Source organism: Carassius carassius, chromosome 7 (genome assembly GCF_963082965.1).
Source record: "Carassius carassius chromosome 7, fCarCar2.1, whole genome shotgun sequence".
NCBI classification, from domain to species: Eukaryota; Metazoa; Chordata; class Actinopteri; order Cypriniformes; family Cyprinidae; genus Carassius; species Carassius carassius.
The window spans coordinates 8,317,968-8,337,008 of NC_081761.1; the positions used below are offsets into that span (position 1 = coordinate 8,317,968).

The 19,041-nt window shown below is 39.2% G+C and overlaps 1 protein-coding gene across 3 annotated transcripts; it reads left to right on the forward strand.

The window, feature by feature from the left end:
- Positions 1–624: 624 nt before the first annotated feature.
- LOC132143482 (protocadherin-10-like) lies at positions 625–18,174 on the forward strand. Of its 3 annotated transcripts, none has more exons than XM_059553729.1 (5): positions 625–3,603; positions 4,662–4,720; positions 5,477–5,583; positions 14,856–15,013; positions 17,141–18,174. In XM_059553729.1, the coding sequence occupies exons 1-5, from the start codon at positions 1,114–1,116 to the stop codon at positions 17,192–17,194; spliced, it is 2,868 nt and encodes a 955-aa protein (XP_059409712.1). In that variant the 5' UTR covers positions 625–1,113; the 3' UTR covers positions 17,195–18,174. The 3 variants fall into 3 exon arrangements, with proteins under 3 accessions (XP_059409712.1, XP_059409711.1, XP_059409710.1); XM_059553728.1 differs by having other exon boundaries at positions 626–3,603; positions 14,856–15,173; XM_059553727.1 differs by lacking the exon at positions 17,141–18,174 and having other exon boundaries at positions 626–3,603; positions 14,856–15,451.
- Positions 18,175–19,041: the final 867 nt, after the last annotated feature.

The window sequence follows — 19,041 nt, forward strand, 5'->3', positions numbered from 1 at the left end:
CCACCTAAAATATTTGTATATTTTATTGTATTAACACATGTAGCCTATTTTACCTACTGTATAAGGGGAAATCCAGTTAACAAGGTTTTACTGAAGCATTTTTATATTTTCCCACACTGAAATTACTAGACAGATTCCTCCACATACACGCGCTCTCTGCATGCGCGCTCGTGAACTGCATACTAAAAAGTACACTTTCCGTGCTTCATATTCAAAACATTTAAATGCCATCATTGAGAAATTGCTTCTTAAATAAGAATCACATTCAACATATTGCAAACTATAGTAATATATTATATTCACACGTGCTTCCATTTCTTATAATGACAAATGAATTGGAGAGGATTAGAAACTGACAGCTAAAAACAGCTGTAGGAGGATTTCTGTCCACTGTGAATCGCGTTCTCCAGTGCTAATATTTACCTTGAATGTGACTGTTTGACTTTATAAGACATGTAACTCAATTCTCATTCTCCGTTTAAAGAGAGCTGGAGTGGGGATGTAAGGGCGCATTGAGGAGGGCGGGAGCGTCTGATTGACGTTCACTGGGTCGAATCCGGTGACGCAGCGCTGGCAGTCCGGGTCGTCCATTGGTTGCTTGTGGCGAGAGCTCTGCGCAAAACAACGCACTGATGCTCACTCTCCTTGCAGAACTCGGGAAGATGGGACCTACGGATTTCTAAGCATCTCGCAGATATTATGGATTATTAGACTAACTATATGTAGAAAAGTGTTATTTGTCTGCAATAGCCAGCGTTCAGGGTTTTATTTTACATTTATTTACCCACTCACTAAGCAAAAGAGTTTGGAAAGATTCTGCTTCTCAGTAAATAGGATTGGGGCATCTGTAGGTTCTGCAATGTCTTGCTGTGACGCACGGACTACTAAATTCTGCTCTCATTGAGACAGCATTACATCAAATGGCTATAGATCTTGCGCATATGGCGACATGGTTTCCGGCTGACACGGGAGCTTTCTTGTTCGTTTGGGAAGTTGCACAGCGCATATGTTTTCTTGGACCAAAGCGATGGGTAATTCCTAAGCTGTGACTGGAGAAGAAACAGTGTCAAGACAGAGCGAGGGAATAAAGAGGAGTGCACTTGTTGTTTGGAGATGATTTTGATATTTCTCTTTTTCTCTATCTTGGATGGAGGGTTATCGCAGCTGCACTTCTCGGTACCGGAGGAGCAGGAGCGCGGGACGGTTGTGGGAAATATCGCCGAGGATCTGGGGCTGGACATCACCAAACTTTCCGCGCGCCGTTTCCAGACCGTGCCTAGCTCGCGCACGCCGTACCTGGAGGTCAACTTGGAGAACGGAGCGCTGGTGGTGAACGAGCGCATCGACAGAGAGGAGATATGTCGTCAGACCGTCCCGTGCCTCCTGCACCTCGAAGTGTTTTTGGAGAACCCGCTCGAGCTGTTCCGTGTCGAGATCGAGGTCATGGATATTAACGACAATCCGCCGAGTTTCCCAGAGACGGAAATCACCGTGGAGATCACCGAGAGCGCCACACCGGGCACCCGCTTCCCGGTGGAGAACGCCTTCGACCCTGACGTGGGGACTAATGCCTTGAGCACATACGCCATCACCAATAACAACTACTTTTATTTGGACGTACAGACGCAAGGCGACGGCAACCGCTTCGCGGAGCTCGTGCTGGATAAACCCCTGGACCGAGAGCAGCAGGCGGTGCACAGGTACGTGCTCACCGCCGTGGACGGAGGGCAGCCGCAGAAAACCGGCACCGCACTGCTAGTGGTTAAAGTGCTGGACTCTAACGACAACGCGCCCACGTTCGATCAATCCGTTTACTCTGTGAGCTTGCGCGAGAACTCCCCAGTTGGCACACTCGTTATTCAGCTCAACGCCACTGATATGGACGAAGACCAGAACGGAGAGATTGTTTACTCTTTAAGTAGTCACAATCCGCCGCGCATTCGGGATCTGTTTAACATCGACTCGCGCACCGGGAGGATTGAAGTGACCGGTGAGGTGGATTACGAGGAGAGTAGCACGCATCAGATCTACGTGCAGGCTAAAGACATGGGACCGAACGCCGTGCCCGCGCACTGCAAAGTTCTGGTCAAACTAATCGACGTGAACGACAACACACCGGAGATTAGTTTCAGCACGGTCACGGAGTCGGTAAGTGAGCAGGCTGCCCCGGGCACGGTGATCGCTCTGCTGAGCGTCACGGACCGTGACTCCGGCGAGAACGGACAGATGACCTGCGAGCTGCACGGAGAGGTTCCGTTCAAACTCAAGTCGTCTTTTAAAAACTATTACACGATCGTCACGGACGGTCCGCTGGACCGCGAGAAAGCGGAGTCTTACACACTCACAGTGGTCGCCAAAGACAAGGGGGTGCCGTCTCTCTCCACAAGCAAGTCCATCAAAGTGCATGTCTCGGACGAAAACGACAACGCGCCGAGATTCATGCAGTCGGTTTACGACGTGTACGTGACGGAGAATAACGTCCCGGGCGCTTACATTTACGCGGTGAGCGCCGTGGATCCTGATGTTGGACAGAACGCCTATGTCACTTACTCCATATTGGAGTGCGAAATACAGGGTATGTCCATCTTAACCTACGTGTCAATCAACTCTGAGAACGGCTACTTGTACGCGCTGCGCTCTTTTGATTACGAGCAAATAAAAGAGTTCAGTTTTATGGTGCACGCCAAAGACTCCGGCGCGCCCGAGTTAACGGCCAACGCCACCGTTAATGTTATTATAGTGGACCAGAACGACAACGCCCCCTCTATAATCGCGCCTCTGGGCAAAAACGGTACCGCGAGGGAACATCTGCCCCGCTCAGCCGAGCCGGGATACCTGGTGACCCGTATTGTGGCCACGGATGCGGATGACGGTGAGAACGCGCGCCTGTCGTACAGCATCCTCCGAGGAAACGAGCTTGGGATGTTCCGGATGGACTGGAGAACCGGCGAGCTACGTACCGCGCGCCGTGTATCCAGCAAACGGGACCCACCGCACCCATACGACCTGTTGATCGAGGTGCGCGACCACGGACAGCCGCCGCTCTCGTCGTCTGCGAGCATTAACGTAGTACTGGTGGACAGCATAGTGGAGGGCCGGAGCGGCGACCGGGGGTCGGTCAAGTCCAAAGAGGGCTCGCTGGACCTCACGCTCATCCTCATCATCGCGCTCGGCTCCGTGTCCTTCATCTTCCTCCTCGCAATGATCGTGCTGGCTGTGCGCTGTCAGAAGGACAAGAAACTGAACATCTACACGTGCATGGCTGGAGACTCGTGCTGTCAGTGCTGCAGTCGCCAAGCGCGCGGGCGCAAGAAGAAGCTCAGTAAATCGGACATCATGCTCGTCCAGAGCACTAACGTGGCCAGTACCGCACAGGTGCCGGTGGAGGAGTCAGGCAGCTTCGGCTCGCACCACCAGAACCAGAACTACTGCTACCAGGTGTGTCTGACACCGGAGTCTGCCAAAACTGATCTAATGTTCCTTAAACCGTGCAGCCCATCACGGAGCACAGACACAGAGCACAACCCGTGCGGGGCAATCGTTACCGGATACGCGGATCAGCAACCAGATATCATCTCAAATGGGAGCATTTTATCCAGCGAGGTGAAAACACATTTTATTACCTAACCGGGCAACACTTTGTCTTAATCCAGTATGAATTGCTTACATCATTAGCAAGCGATTGCCATATTAACATAACCACATTACACTTTAGGATTATAAAGAAAAAAAAAACACTTTTTATAGCTTTGTAATGAATTCATATAACAATTAAAACAAGACTGCTAATGTGTTAGGGAGTATACATACATACACACACACACACATATATATATATATATATCTTTATACATACATAGTTTGATTTCAGCGTTAGTGTTTCAAATTAATGCTATATTGACAGTGTTAAATATTTAAATGCAATTAAAAACTGAGTAGAAATGACATAAATTCTTGTGAGAAGTTCAGTGAATGGAAACATCTTTCTGCACCTTAAAAGGTGGTGATCTTTCAGCTTCCGGTGTTTGTAATGTCAGAATGTAATCATCCTCTTGCTTATGACTCACATAGTGCTTTTGTAAAGGTACCTTGGGGCTGTAGTGCTATTTTCAGGTGCTTTAATTAAACTACAGCACTTCAGGGTCAGTTACATAGAAGGATGTAACCACATTCAAGATTAGATGGAAACCAAATGTAAACATTTCAGAATCAATCAATGAAAATCCTATATTGATTGACCAGTAATAGGAATTTATGGGGGATGTGAATGTTGAAGGTGGTTACAAGCTGGTATAACATTTCTGCTCTGATACTAGAATATTCCTTTTTGCCTTTGAGACAAGACATGTTATCTTAAGAGAGCCCCACATCCGACAAGGTTTACCTTACTATCCCCTGGCACTCTCTGAAAGGGTGTAGCCCTGGAGTCAAGTCTGAGGAGGGAGGGGGGAGTGTATTGGACGAGGGTTTAAGTATGCTAAGCACACAGTCGCTGGGTATCAGTGGAACAAAGGCGGTTCTATGGCTGAGGTGCTCTAGTGCATGGACATAGCAGAACAGAGGCCTGACCAGTGTTTTAATGACAAATGCAGAATATCAAATAAACTTGCTCATCATCATTATTATTATTACAATTTATTATTGTTGTTGCTGTCTTTTAGACCAAGCACCAGAGAACTGAGCTCAGCTACCTGGTGGATAGGCCCCGTCGTGTTAACAGGTGAGATTAATGATTAAATACAATGTACACACACACACACGCTGCATTTTCACATTTAATGGAGAATTCCATAGACATAATGATTTTTATACTGTACAGACTTTCTATTCTATCTTAAACCTAACCTTCACAGAAAACTTTCTGCCTTTTTACGTTAAATAATAATCATATTAGTAATAATAGGTTTTATTGTATACATTTTCTTTACAATTTATTATTTTTTTCTTTTTACAAATTATTTACTTTATCTTTCAAGTATTTTTACAAATGGAGATATGGGGAGATTTTATAGCTCACTTCTGGGTACAAACTTTTTTACTTACAGTGTGGGAACATTTCGTAGACTTTTATTTTTTTATAAACAGTTATAAATAATATAACCTATGACTCATACCCAGAAACTTTTCTGTACTTGTACAAAAAAATAAATAAATAAATTCACATGTCAGATTTAGTTCACAGAATAGTCCCCAACATGGTTAAACAGAATAAACTCCACAGTTTGACAAAGAAAGAGAGTTAAAAATGATGTGGTGCCTAGCCAAAATGACAAAATCTGACTCAGCATTGTATGTGTCATCGTAAAGTTTGATACTACACAGCACAGGTCTGATACAGAATTTGATATTGAATTTAATCAGCAGTCTACACTATGCCAAAAGTGTTAAATAACCAAAACAATCAATACTTCTAATGGGAAAGAGCACAAAGCGCCAATTACCAAGTGACTACTAAACCATAAAATTTCCCTTATAGTTCAGCGTTTCAAGAGGCAGATATCGTCAGCTCTAAAGACAGCGGACATGGAGATAGCGAGCAGGGAGACAGCGACCATGACGCCACCAACCGGGGCCACACAGCAGGTGAGTTGATTACGAGTTTCTCAACTACTGTCGACCTCACGCTAGACTTGAAAGAAGCATAGAGAAGTGAATGCTGAGGAGAAACATAGACAGCGATAGACATTGGGAAATTGTTTACATCTTTGCTTTGAAAGCAACGCAACAATTCCAGCAGTGGATCAATATAAGGACTGTGTGGAAATTATACATCTGTCAACAAAGCTAAACGGATTTCAGTCAATGCTGCAAAGGAGTCTGGCTTGTCTGATGGACAGGCTTTCTGAAGCATTTAATGAGTATTTGAAAGTTTCCCCAGTAATGAATCCACAGCTGCCCACCAGCCCACCTACACCCCCCAAACACAATTATTTTTCCATTCATATTAAATGCCAATAACGTTTGAGTCAAGCACGACAAAATGGCAATCGTTTGTTGGAGACAAATTTGATTTGATTTTGTTTATTCTTTATTTATGTATATTCAATTTGATGAGCTTTTTTGACTTTCAAGGTCTAGATTTCATTGCTACTTGTTTATTGATCAAATTGGAGCCTTATGGCTTAGACTGGATAAGGCTCTGACCTTTCTCTCCAAAGAATCATGACATTCAGCCTTCGGTTTGGCAAACAGTTAGATGATGGGTTGCCAGATATTACATATGAGCCATACACAATGGAATACCAATTTTTGAAAAAAAAAAGTGTGTGTGTGTGTGTGTGTGGGAGGGGGGTGGTATCGCAGAAGGAGAAAGGGCGAAAGGCAGGGGATTGAGATTTTTTGAAAACTTATTAGAGCATCAAAGAGGTAAAATGAGAACGTTTGTGTGTGTGTGTGTCCTTTCCTTCCCTGCTCTCCTCTGGGTGTGTGTTGGCAAGCTCACAGTTTCTGCACTCCCATTTCAGTGCCTGTCTCCGCATTGCCAATTATCACAGCAAGGTTAAGATGAAGGCCTGGGACACTGACAGGGGTAGAACCACTGCATTAACAACCACTTACACACACACACACACACACACACACACACACACACACACACACACACACACACACACACACACACACACACACACACACACACACACACACACACACACACACACACACACTATATCCTTCACACATCCCTACCTCACCTCCTTTTGTTCTTACAGCATCAATTTGGAGATATTAGTCTAAATTAAGAGAATCCAAGCCAAAGGATAGAAGATAAAGACAAAGAAACGTTTTAACCCTCGTGCTGTGTAATGCACTCTATGCATTCCACTGTTTTTATAGAGATCCCAGTGATGATTATATATAGGTAACACTTTACAAAAAGACTCCATCTGTTAGCATTAACTAACTTATTTTGACCTTTCAAAACACACGAGAATTAGAATAAAAGGTGTATGTACTGATGTAAGCAATGTGACATTTTAATGAAATATTTTAAAGTAGTTAAAATTTTCTTCATCATTTTTATAAGATTAGAAAAACCTGATATCTTAAAGTAATATATATCTGTCAAGCTATTTAAATGGCCCTGGGGTCTCTCAGATGAGCATGAGCGTCAAGCTAGAAGAGCTGAGGTCAGAGAAAGGCCATTTTCCATGATTTAGACTGTTACATCTGCATTTGTTTGCACAGAGACATAGGCGTGACAAATTGCACAATTAGATTAACACGAGTGAGCGATAGATTGATGTTTATCTATAAATGAGGGATGTGTGGTGATGACGTTAATCAAATCACTCCTGTCGCTGTAATTTAATGCCATCAGATCCCAATCAGGCAACTCCATTTGCTCTGCACGCATACACACACACACACACACACACACACACACACACACACACACACACACACACACACACACACACACACACACACATAAACACAGTTTATAGCTATAGTGAAAGCTAATGCTGAGGGAATAACTTAGAAATTGAATTGTAGCTACAGTACAAGCTATTCATAATACCAAGCAGTTCAACTAGTCTGAACCTTCTGGAAAAGTAGTCTGCTACACTACAAGCTGTTAACAAAAGGTAAATAAATCCTATGGTATTATCAGGGTGCAACATTTTTTAAAATGTATATCAGATTATTTCATTTATATAGCAATTCATACAATAAAGATCTCAAAGTAGAATTAAAATACAAAACAACATACATTATTTTCTCATACAGTCAAAAATATAGTCATAAACAAAATAATTAAACATGTTTTGCTACACAAAATAGAAGATACCATGGAACAACTCAAAATCGGAAGCAGTGACAATGTAAGTGATTTCAGTGGCTAAAAGCTGATTTTGAATGAAAACCCACCACAAAAGATATTTACCAACGTTTTCTCCCAACCCTATTGCAAAAACTCTCGTCCTCAGCATGTGAGCTCAGGTCTTTGGTCAGCCTGATGACAGGTGTTCTGAAGGGAAATTCTGCTCATCAGGGCTTTGGCAGTGTTTTTCCTTTTCGTTTTGATACTTTTGCACACCATTGATAAAAGATGTGATGAGGTCTCCAGAAGAGAAAATGCAAGAAAAGCGGAAAGGGATGAAAATAACACGCACACAGTGGGATGCGGAGCACTTCCTGATGGAGAACAGCTTAGTTAGTCAGTGTGTTTGTACTCAACGCAGCATCTCTTTTTCTCTAGATATCTGCAGCCCCAGAGTCCAGCATCTAGTCAGATCATTAATGTTTTCAATAAAGCTCCCAGCCGCACTGAGGATATTTAACATCTACTGTAATCGAATACAGGTCTGCAATTATAGGATTTCATGGGCAATTATGTAGATATTTTTTATTTCTTTATATATTTACTGGCCATGAAGTGCAGGTGTTAATCTATAGCATTCAACCTGCTACACTAGACTTTGCGAGGATGTATTGTATTGCAGAATAATGGAATGAACCGTGCCAATGCAGTTTGCTGAAACATATCGCTGTTAGATTTTAAACACAATTATTCTGACAGTTCCAATTTCTCTTGACAGCTAAAAAAATCCTTGAGATACACTGATTGCAATGCATAATGGATGATGCATTTTCATGTTCTTTTTATCCAAAGATCACTAATGCTGAACTATCAGCCCAAATTTCAGTATTTAACTCAGATTGAACCATTTAATGACTGCATTCTAACTCTGTTTTCTACATAATTTCAACCTTAATCCTCATTCAAATAGAACTTGTTTTCCCTGAGGATGGTCATTTTGTGTTTCACGGACATACGTTGTGATTTAAATCCCATCCAAATTGAAAAAATGGTCTGTTTTTTTTCCACAACCATTGCTGGTAACTCAGGGTCCTCTGAGAAATCTATTCCAGTTTGTATAGAAGCATCTGCGATTGTGGTATATTATTATTATTTTTTTTACATTGTTTCTCTTCATTTCTTACCTTTATTAATGATTCAGATTCACGTTTTTAATGGGTTGTATATTGGAGTAAAAGAAAAAGAGATCTCAATCCTGTTCAAATCAAAGATGTTCTGGCTATATGATGATTGTCACAGTATTTAAAACATCCCTTCCAATTTGTTGCTACAGAGTGCCAGGATTTGCAAATACAATATGTTCTCCATTACCCTGAAATCTCCACCAAATTTGGATTCTGTTCTGCTAACCAGGATTCAAATCTACATCAGGATATTACTCTACAACTAAATTATGCTAAATCCATAAAACACTATTATTTTGCTGTCAGTAACATTTCCTTCAGAACATGCCAATCCGGTAGTTTTCTTTTTCACAAAACCTACAAAAGCAGACCTATCAGGTCCTACATGTTCTACATGAGTCTCTGCATGTGACTGTGTTATCGATGTGAACATCATGCTGTGAGCTTCTGTCTGCTCGCTCGGTGGGGATATTTAGAGACCACTGTTCTAATTACATTGAGTTTGATTGTATGCAGTCATGTTCATCTGTGTACTTAATATTGATGATGTCACAAAGGCCTTGGATCCCTGCTTTAAAGAGATTTACGTCTCTCTGTACATCTGCATATCTCTGTCCATATATATCACCCTGATATAATGGTCAAATAACAAAGTGGACAGGTGGTGGGAGTGATCTATGGACTTCACAACACATCTGAGCAGAGATGTGAGCTGAATGTGGGGTCGGATGTTGCGTCTGTAATATTAGAAGTACTTGAGGTGAGCGAAGGAATAAAGAATCACATAAGAAATCTCTTTACCTTTGCTTATCCCTGACAGCAATTATACAGAGAGCAAATTGAGACTTTTGCTTAAGCTTCTCAGATCTGTCCTGAGAAAAATACGTTAGTAATCTCGCATATGGCTTTATGAGTTTCATAAAACATCTCAGCAATGTCAAAAGCTGTACTAAGACACCAAAGTCAGCAACAGAAAAACAGAGATTTAAAGATGAACTAAAGTATCTTCATTTCATAGCTCTATGTTAACACCGTCTTTATTCCTCTTAAGAAATTTGAGGCAAATTTGATAAATGTTTTGATACTTAAAAAGAGCAACTTATAAGCAATGAAAGAGTAGGGTTGGCGTATCAAGTCCTACTTTTAGTGTACGTTTATGTCTGGAGAGTAATCCGCAATCCGGAAGGTCTCATCACCAATTATCTTGCATTTTCTGTGCTGTCCCATAAATGAAAGAGCCGTTGCAAACAAGCTGATTACTTTGTGCACAACATAACCAGACACTTTGATCACTAAATAATATTTCATCATCTACCGAAGTCTCCTATAGCAAAACTAATAAGCACCACACTGTGGGTCAGAACATTATGCATATATCTGCAGATCCCAAAGCCATGCTAATAACATGTTTCCTGGTCACCTATGCAAATCATCACAACAGTTCTGCACTAATAAATCATTATTCCCTTGTGTGCTCATTTAGGCATCAGTACACACACACACACACACACACACACACACACACACTCATATAGTATGGTCAGCTTTATCAGAAGGGCAGATTTGTCCTCTGATCTCACTCAGAAGAGCTTCTGCCATGAGGAATTAGAGATTAGTGTTTGGCCTGACATGCATCCATGCCCTCCCTCTCCTCCTTTGTCTTTACCTTTGTATCAAACTTCCCATATCAGCCTACAGACTCTTTCATCCTCACCTCTTTTTTTTTTAATTCCCTTCACATTTCCTCTTTTAAATTGGTCCTCCTCATTGTACCTGTTTGAATCTGACCTCAAAACAAAAAGAATATACTTGTATTTTTAGAATTAATTTAAGCAGACATACACTCTGGTCAGGCCTAGGCACTTTTCTCAATTATAACATGTTTATTTATTACACAGCAGGCTCGATAGTCAGCCCTATCAGTTAGGGACTTAGAATTAATTCATCTTTTTAAATTATTTACATTATCACAATGGTTTCTGCATTTGAATAAAACAAGATCGAATAATGTAAACTGAAATAAGCTGATTAAATACCACAGAATTGATCAAATTCATTGCTAATACTTAAGAGATGTTTGTACAGCTGCCTTCCTACCAAAATTATGTCAGTTTATGGAGGATACTATTATTAATGACCAGGCTCTTTGTAATTTACCCTTAATGGCCACCAGAACTTCCAGTGCAGTAGAGCATATGGAAATTATAAGAAAAATTGGTTATACTTTATTTTAAGCTGTCCTTGTTGCAGTGTAATTATACAGTACATTTAAGTACTGGGTAATATTAATTAACTACATGTACTACTTACTATTTGGTTAGGATTAGGAGTAGGGTTTGACTAAGGTTTACTTGCATGTAATGATGCATGATTTATTGTTTTTATAATAGTAAGTACATTTAATGTGTCACAAAGACACTTTTAAATAAAGTGTTACCAAAAAAAAATATATATTAATAAATAAAAATAAGCACTAAATGTTGGGGAAATGCCATATCAAAAGATGTACAGTAGCAACATTGATGCAATCCAGGTAAAGCTAAAGCTGCTGGATCTCATTAGAAGATATAAGATAGAAAGGGATATTGTGTACACAGGCTAAACTACAAAATAATTGACAAGTGATTACCAGTTAAAACAATGTTCCTATTAGGCATAGTGCAGAGCACCTAATGACATAGTAATAGCTTATTTGATTGTGATATTATGATAAAAGAGCTAATATGATTTCAATCATTAATAAAAAATTAAGAGTTTAATATTTCATGTAATATATTAGGACAGGGCTCGCAGGTGCTGAATAATAGATCATACCATACCATATTATGCTGCTCACCTTGACTGTGATTTTGCAGAGTATGCTCCTGGATCATGTTTTGTTGGTCCTGGAACTAGAGTTCTGTTAAATAAACATAGTCCAAAACCCATCCAAATTCAGGTTTATGCCTGATGCATCTGTACAAGTAAAAAGGTGTGCATACCAACAATGATATCAAGGGGTGCTTGGAATTTTGTGTGCAGCAAACCGAACTTGAGGGAAGGCTGGCTGAGCTGTGTTGGACTTTTTCAGGCAAATCATTTTAAAAGTGAAATGTTTCTGACAGCACTGTGAAATTGCATGTTACAGTTTGTCTGTTCATTTGTTCTCATTATAAAGAGCATTTATATACATACTTTACTAAATAAAAATAATACTCTTTAGCAGAGAATTGTGCAATGCAGTGCACATGAGTTATAAATGCTGTGACGTGCACACGCATCTGTGATGGTTAATGGCAGGTCGAATGCGTCAGTATAAACCAGGCTTCACTCGGATCCCTACTCCTACCTTTTTTTCCAAGTCTCCCTAACCTTTGTTTTGAAGCTTTGCACATATTTTACTAGTGCTGTTTCTAGTCGGTTGATTGGTACCCACAGTTAAGAAACCTTTAACTACCCAAAGGGAATGATACAATGCTGTTAACCCATGAACATGGGGTGGACTCAAACCTGCATCTCCTGCACAAAACCTGATGTGTCAAAGCCAACCCGGAATTTGGGTGGGGGGGGGGGGGGGGGATTTTTACAAGGTGGCAATTTTTATATAAACTGAACGAAAAATTTAAATTTAAGAAAAAAGACAGGATCCAGTTCTCTTTTAAATATAAACATTAGTGGGACTCAAGCAGACCTATGAAAAAGTACTAATTAAAATATCCCATTCATATGAATTAGCCACCAATCTGCCAAAATGTAAAAACAAATTGGTGTACTAAAATTTATTAATTTTATTTATTTTTATTTTACAGTAAGCATGAAGATCCACCCCATTCATAATTGGAACTGGGACATAAGCAAAGCATAAAAATTTGAGTTTATGAATTCATGCAAATTAGCCATGATTTCACCAAAAAATAAGTAATAGATGTACAAAAATGTAAGATTGTTTTTATTTTTATTAAGTTAGCATGAATTTCCACCTTTATTAATAGTTGTAACTGGAACACAAATAAAATGCACAAATGAGAGTGTACCAATGCATATGAATTAGGCACAAATTCACCAAACATAATGAGTTACACATTGTTGTACAAAAACATAAATGTTAAAAAAAAAAGCTAGCATGAAGATTCACCCCTAAACATAAGCATATTGTACAATACAAATTCATATTAATTAACCACCAATTTGCCAAAACATAAATGGTTAGGAATTGTTGTATAAAATTCTACTTTAGATTAGAAAAAACCCATCACTGAGACACAAGTAATTTGTGTGAAAACTTATGAATGAGATTGTATGAATTTATACAAATTAGCCACAAATATAAATAGTAATGAATAGCCATGAGATCGTGATGTCGAGCACATAACCACTTAGCCTTTACTGCCATTTCTTCATTAATGTGGTCATCTTCTCCATCCAAATTCTGAATTGGTCTACAAGCTCCCTGTATCACTGAACCTCATGCTGGGGTTGAATCCAGAGGCCTTTATTAGAGTTCAGTGTGACGCCACGCTGCTCTCTGCCCCTCTCTTTCATTTATTTCCCTTTCAAGCTCCCCTCTCGTTCGCTTCCTCTGAAACCGCCTAATTATCATGCTCTGTGTAGTCATTAGTCAGAAAGCAAGAGCGTGTATGTGTGAGCCTGTGTGTTTGGAGGACGGTTTCTCCCAGTGATGTTAGTTTTGGTTGTGTTGCCTAGTGTTTGTATGAAGGACTTGAGAGACCGGCAGATGAGACACGGTGAAATTAACAGCATGAAAACATCACAGCAGATTTGTTTAATATCGGTTGGTGGGAGGGACAGGGAGAGGCAGAGAAGGAGAAACAAAGGCCTGGAGAGTTCACTGCTTTGTGTATATAACTATCCGTCTTTCAGTGGGCCGCCTTCCAGTCAATTACTGTGTTTTGCTGAAGCCTGACAATGACTGCAGTTGATTATAAAACGTGTAAAAAGCTCGCATTCTGTCTGGTTAAATAATCATCTCCATTCAAATATGAATAATTTCAGACTCCGCGCTCTGGATAATTCATAGTAATTTTGCCTTTGTGTTACTGTTGACATCGGATTGTCACACATATGAGCAGCAGATAAAGTGAAAGCAGAAGATCTCGGTGTGAGGAAGGGTGTAGCCTAAAACATCTTTTTGCTAAATAGATCTCGGAACGTGGACAGAGGGACGCTGACGCTCCCCTGCTCATGCTAATTTAATTCATTTTAGAGTCTAAAATTTAGACCATTATGCATGATCTTTACTGAAGCGTTACAAAAAAATTAAATTCTGTGAGTGGTGTTAACATGAATAAAACTCTCCGTGTTACTAGGGAGTTGAGATGTTTTGGGTGGTTGCTTCCTTGCTCAGAGATCATAATCATAATCGCCAGTATATTCAGGTCCCTAAATATGGCTCAAATCTCTGCCTAAATGTAAATCTGTGATATGGATTTTTTTTTTCTCTCACCATACAATCCAGTATTCCAAAAATTGTGCTTCGAATTGCTTAGAAAAGTACTGATTTCAATAAAAAAGATAAATAATCATAAATCCCAAAGCTTAAAGGGAATGTTCACCCCCCCCCAAAAAATATTTTGTCATCATTTGCTCACCTTAATGCCATTTCAAATCTGACTGACATTTTTTTTTTACAAAAAATAATTTCTTTGTATATATTTCGTTAATTTAATCTATCTATTCCTTTCTATCCACAGAACATATAAAGTAAAACAGGTTTGGAATGACGTTTACATGAGGAAATGATTACATAAGTTACATTTACTAGAAATTATCCTTTTTATTTTGTACTATACTATAACATTTCATTTAAATTTGAACTATACTTTTAAGTATAGTAAATATAGTAACATAATTAGTTTGACATTATCTTTGACTAACATTTCTTCTCATCTTTCCTCTGTCTTTCACAGGAGCTGATCTTTTTTCCAACTGCACTGAAGAGTGCAAGGCTCTGGGTCACTCTGACCGTTGCTGGATGCCCTCCTTCATGCCTGGCGACAATCGTCAGGGCGCCGATTACCGTAGCAACCTGCACGTCCCGGGAATGGACGCGGTGCCAGACACTGAGGTACAGGAGAGCGTGGTTCCGGGCGATGCGTGCAGTCGGGCCGATGATAGATCATTCTCCACGTTTGGCAAAGACAAGTCACACCACGGCACGCTCACACGCCACGAGCTACACACACTCTTACCAAGCGCCCGAGCGCCTTACAAACCCAACTATCTGTGTGAGTACCCACTCAAAATGTACGATTTCTGAACGCCCCAGATCTGATCCACTGCCGTCATCTCTTTTCCAAATCTAACCCATGGCTCTGTTTGTATAGAACTATTTATATTTCTAAAGAAATATATATGTAATGCCATTCTCAGAGCACCCTTTCTTGACCTATTCTCTCACTTTCCAATTTGTTTTCCCCTTTCCTTCAAAAGCATAGTGACAAAAAACAAAAACAATAAATGTACCATATATGGACATATCAATAAAGGACTTTTTTGAGTGAAAGTGTGGAGTTGTGTCCAACGTTTTGTCCTCTCCCTGCCCTCTAAATTCTCCCTGAAGCATCTGAAGACACTGGTGAAAAACCAACCTATTACAAATTTGGCTCATGAATGCTGAATTTGCAACTAATTTGTCATCCAAACCTACATAACACATACTTTGTGCTGTGACTTTTCCTTGAGCTGAAATCTATCTTCATCATAATCATGAAAGACACATGGTTTGTCTATACAACACGCCTATATCTTATCACATGGTTCTGCATCTCAAATAATAACAATTTAGCACATTTTCCGCCTTCATGTAGCACATTTATGCCGTAAACAAAAATGCATGGCATGCCATATAGAATGGCAGTAGTTATTTTCCAGCTGTCATTCACACCCTATAAAATCCCACATTATCTACCTGTTTTTCATCCATGGCTGTTCTAATCACCATATGTCACAGCTCTACTGTAATCACACTTGCGACAGTCAAAGCGCCCTGCCTCCTCGCCTCTGATTATAGCATGCAAACTGTGGTAGTGTACGCTCACAGCCGCTGACACATCCAGCATTTTGTTACTGTATGTGTTTTAATGCAGTATTACTACTACTGCACTAAAGTGAGGACAAGTGTACACTGTGTGCTCTCCTGTTGGAGGATATTAAGTGTGCATGCGCATGTGCTTGTATTCTTCCAGACACGTGGATATGACGAACCTTATATCCACAAGCTCCCTCTAGACTATTTGCATAACTGGGAATTTTATTTATTTGTTTATTTGTTTTAATAATTGGGATTTTTGGGTTACACTCTCACAAGAAAATGTCACAATACTGACATTTATCAGCAAACCACCAAAATGTCACTCTGGAAATTACTTTTTTATGGTGTTTAAAAGGGTTCTGTACAGCCTTGATTAGTTTTTGATGTCATATATGGCTTTTCATGTTATTTGATCATATTTTATAACATAAAATTATTATATTTTATAATTATATTTTATTTTTTCCCCTCCCCATAGTTTTCCCAGTCAAAAATAAACATAACTTATAAATTTCCTGTAATGCTATATTATTTCCAAATACTGTATTCAGTCTTCTTCATTTTCTTTCAATTAGCTTAGTTAATCTGAGCTTTCCCTCTCAGTTTTTGAGTTAATACTGCCAAAATAAAACCACAAATAATACTTTTTTTTTCTTTCAAAATAAGCATAAGCTCAGATCAATGAGGCCTAGGATAAATCAGTTTCAAAAATAAATCCATTACCAACAGTGAAAACAAAGAAATCAAGTGGACAAAAAATAAAATAAATAATAATAATAATAATAAAAGCCAAGATTTTGTGAATATATAGCTTACATTTATAAGAGATTTTTTAAAAGCCTGGTCAATTTTGATGGTAACACCAAATTAGATAAATAATTGTCAGCATAGCACAAGTGATATAAAATGCATTTTATTTGCTATATTTGACTGGACAATCACACAAAAGAACATTTATACAGTTCTCTCTAAATTATTATTATTATTCTTTTTTTATGTAATTGTTTGAACTATGAGTGATGTTTTTGTGGTGCATGTATAAATGCAGCTACAGCGATACTTTTCTTTGTGAGATCGGACTCAGTTTGGGGAAATAAATGTCTGGACTGGTAAGAATCAGATTTTAACAATTCATGTGTTCTCCTGTTCTTTGCCCTATAGCACGCAAAAGGATTTCCTAGCACCTTCCGCGTGGACATTCCTGAAAAAGCGTGAGTTTGCACAGTAACGCAACTGGCCAAAAGCATCAAGGGGTTCTTTTTTTAAATTTCCCTTCGTTTCTTTTTTTTAAAAATTGAACTCAATCACGGACGATCTGGTCGTTCCCAGCTCTGTATGGATGTCTGAAACAGATTAGTTCAGATGCGATCCGATGACGTAAGGACCCTAAGAATTCTCAGCAGGACTGAGAAACCTCGCCAAATCTCCTCTAAAAACTGGATGAGAAGAGGGAAGAACAGAGGGAGAGAGCTCAAAAAGAGGATTAGGAGTGATGGAGAGACAAAAGGAGAAAAATGGATGATCAATGGACATGATTGTTTCCTCACTCCCTCCGCTCTATGATCAATGTGTCTCTGTTTACAGTCCACTGTAAACTATACCAACTATCTGAGCCCTTTACCCGTTTTGACACACACACACAAACACACACACACACACACACACACACACACAAACACACAAACACACAAACAAAAACACACACACGCATACACCCTGTACAAATGTACTGTACAAAGAGCAGCCCAAACTATGTGCATTATAAACTCAACTATCCGTTTTAGACTTGACTGTTTTCTATAGTCGTTTATTTTTCTTCTTAATCAGTGTGGTCAAGTGTTCTTCTGAAGTTACTATCTTTAGAAAAAGCGTGGATGCGGGGGACCAAAAAAAAAGGAAAAAGTAAAAAAAAAAAGAAAAATAGAAAAAAGAAAAGACGATTCTGTCCTCTCATTGACCTACGGATACTTCATCTGACATTGTGGTTATCTTCACGTGTGAAAGTGTGTACTGTTCTCTTTTAATGCTTAAAATAACTATAAACCTATATATATATATATATATATATAAACATATATATATAAATATACTTTTTTCTGAACCTGTGTAGCCCATTGGATAGTTTCCTAAACACCATATTGCCATAAACCAATACAAAGTGCTGAAAAGACCTGCATTAAAATTGGGGCTTCAAATTGTGTGGCCTCTCTGTCTGTAAGTGCAGAATTATTCTATGCTGTAGTCATTTCACATAATTCTTTCTCAAATGCACACAGATTACATACAATATATACAGTAGGTGAGACTGGGACTAGTCTTAAATACAAAAACATTTTTGATGGTTAATAATCGCTCACGTACAAATATGTAGTTCATGATATATACAGAACGGACATTGACCTTTTGTGACAACATGCCCTACAATTTAATGGTAACATTTTGTTTTCGCAATTTGACAACATAAATGTGACAACCAACTTGCTGAAGAACAAAATACTTCTTACGTGTTGTTTATTTGTTTTTACTTGTTTCCTCAACAGTTATATATATATATGAACAGTGGCATGCAAAAGTTTGGGAACCCCTTGCAGAATTTGTGAAAATGTGAAGAATTTTAACAAAATAAGAGAGATCATACAAAATGGATGTTATTTTTTTATTTAGTACTTATTAGTGAGATATTGCACATATTGTTACCTTTTGACAAAATAAATAAATAAATTAAAATAAATAAATAGATAAAGATAGCTGAAATTCTTAAAATAACCCAGTTTTCCAGCATCTTTTGCATTCATGAACCCTTTCCAGCAGTGACTGTATGATTTTGAGGTCCATCTTTTCACACTATCCTCAACTGAGGGTCTCAAACACAACTATTAAAAAAGGTTCAAACATTCACTGATGCTCCAGAAGGAAACACAACGCATTAAGAGCCGGGGGTGAAAACTTTTGAACAGGATGAAGATCTGAAATATCTTTTTTTTTTTTCTTTAGTACTGCCCTTCGGAAGCAACAGAAGATTCTTGTATGTTTCCCGGAACACAAATTAAGTACAATTTACC

Bases quoted from the DNA above. Each gene is read 5' to 3' on its own strand.
- LOC132143482 (XM_059553727.1), top strand. From the start codon at position 1,114: ATGATTTTGATATTTCTCTTTTTCTCTATCTTGGATGGAGGGTTATCG. The intron at 3,604-4,661 runs GTGAAAACACAT...GCTGTCTTTTAG, and splicing joins GGAGCATTTTATCCAGCGAG to ACCAAGCACCAGAGAACTGA. The intron at 5,584-14,855 runs GTGAGTTGATTA...TGTCTTTCACAG, and splicing joins CAACCGGGGCCACACAGCAG to GAGCTGATCTTTTTTCCAAC.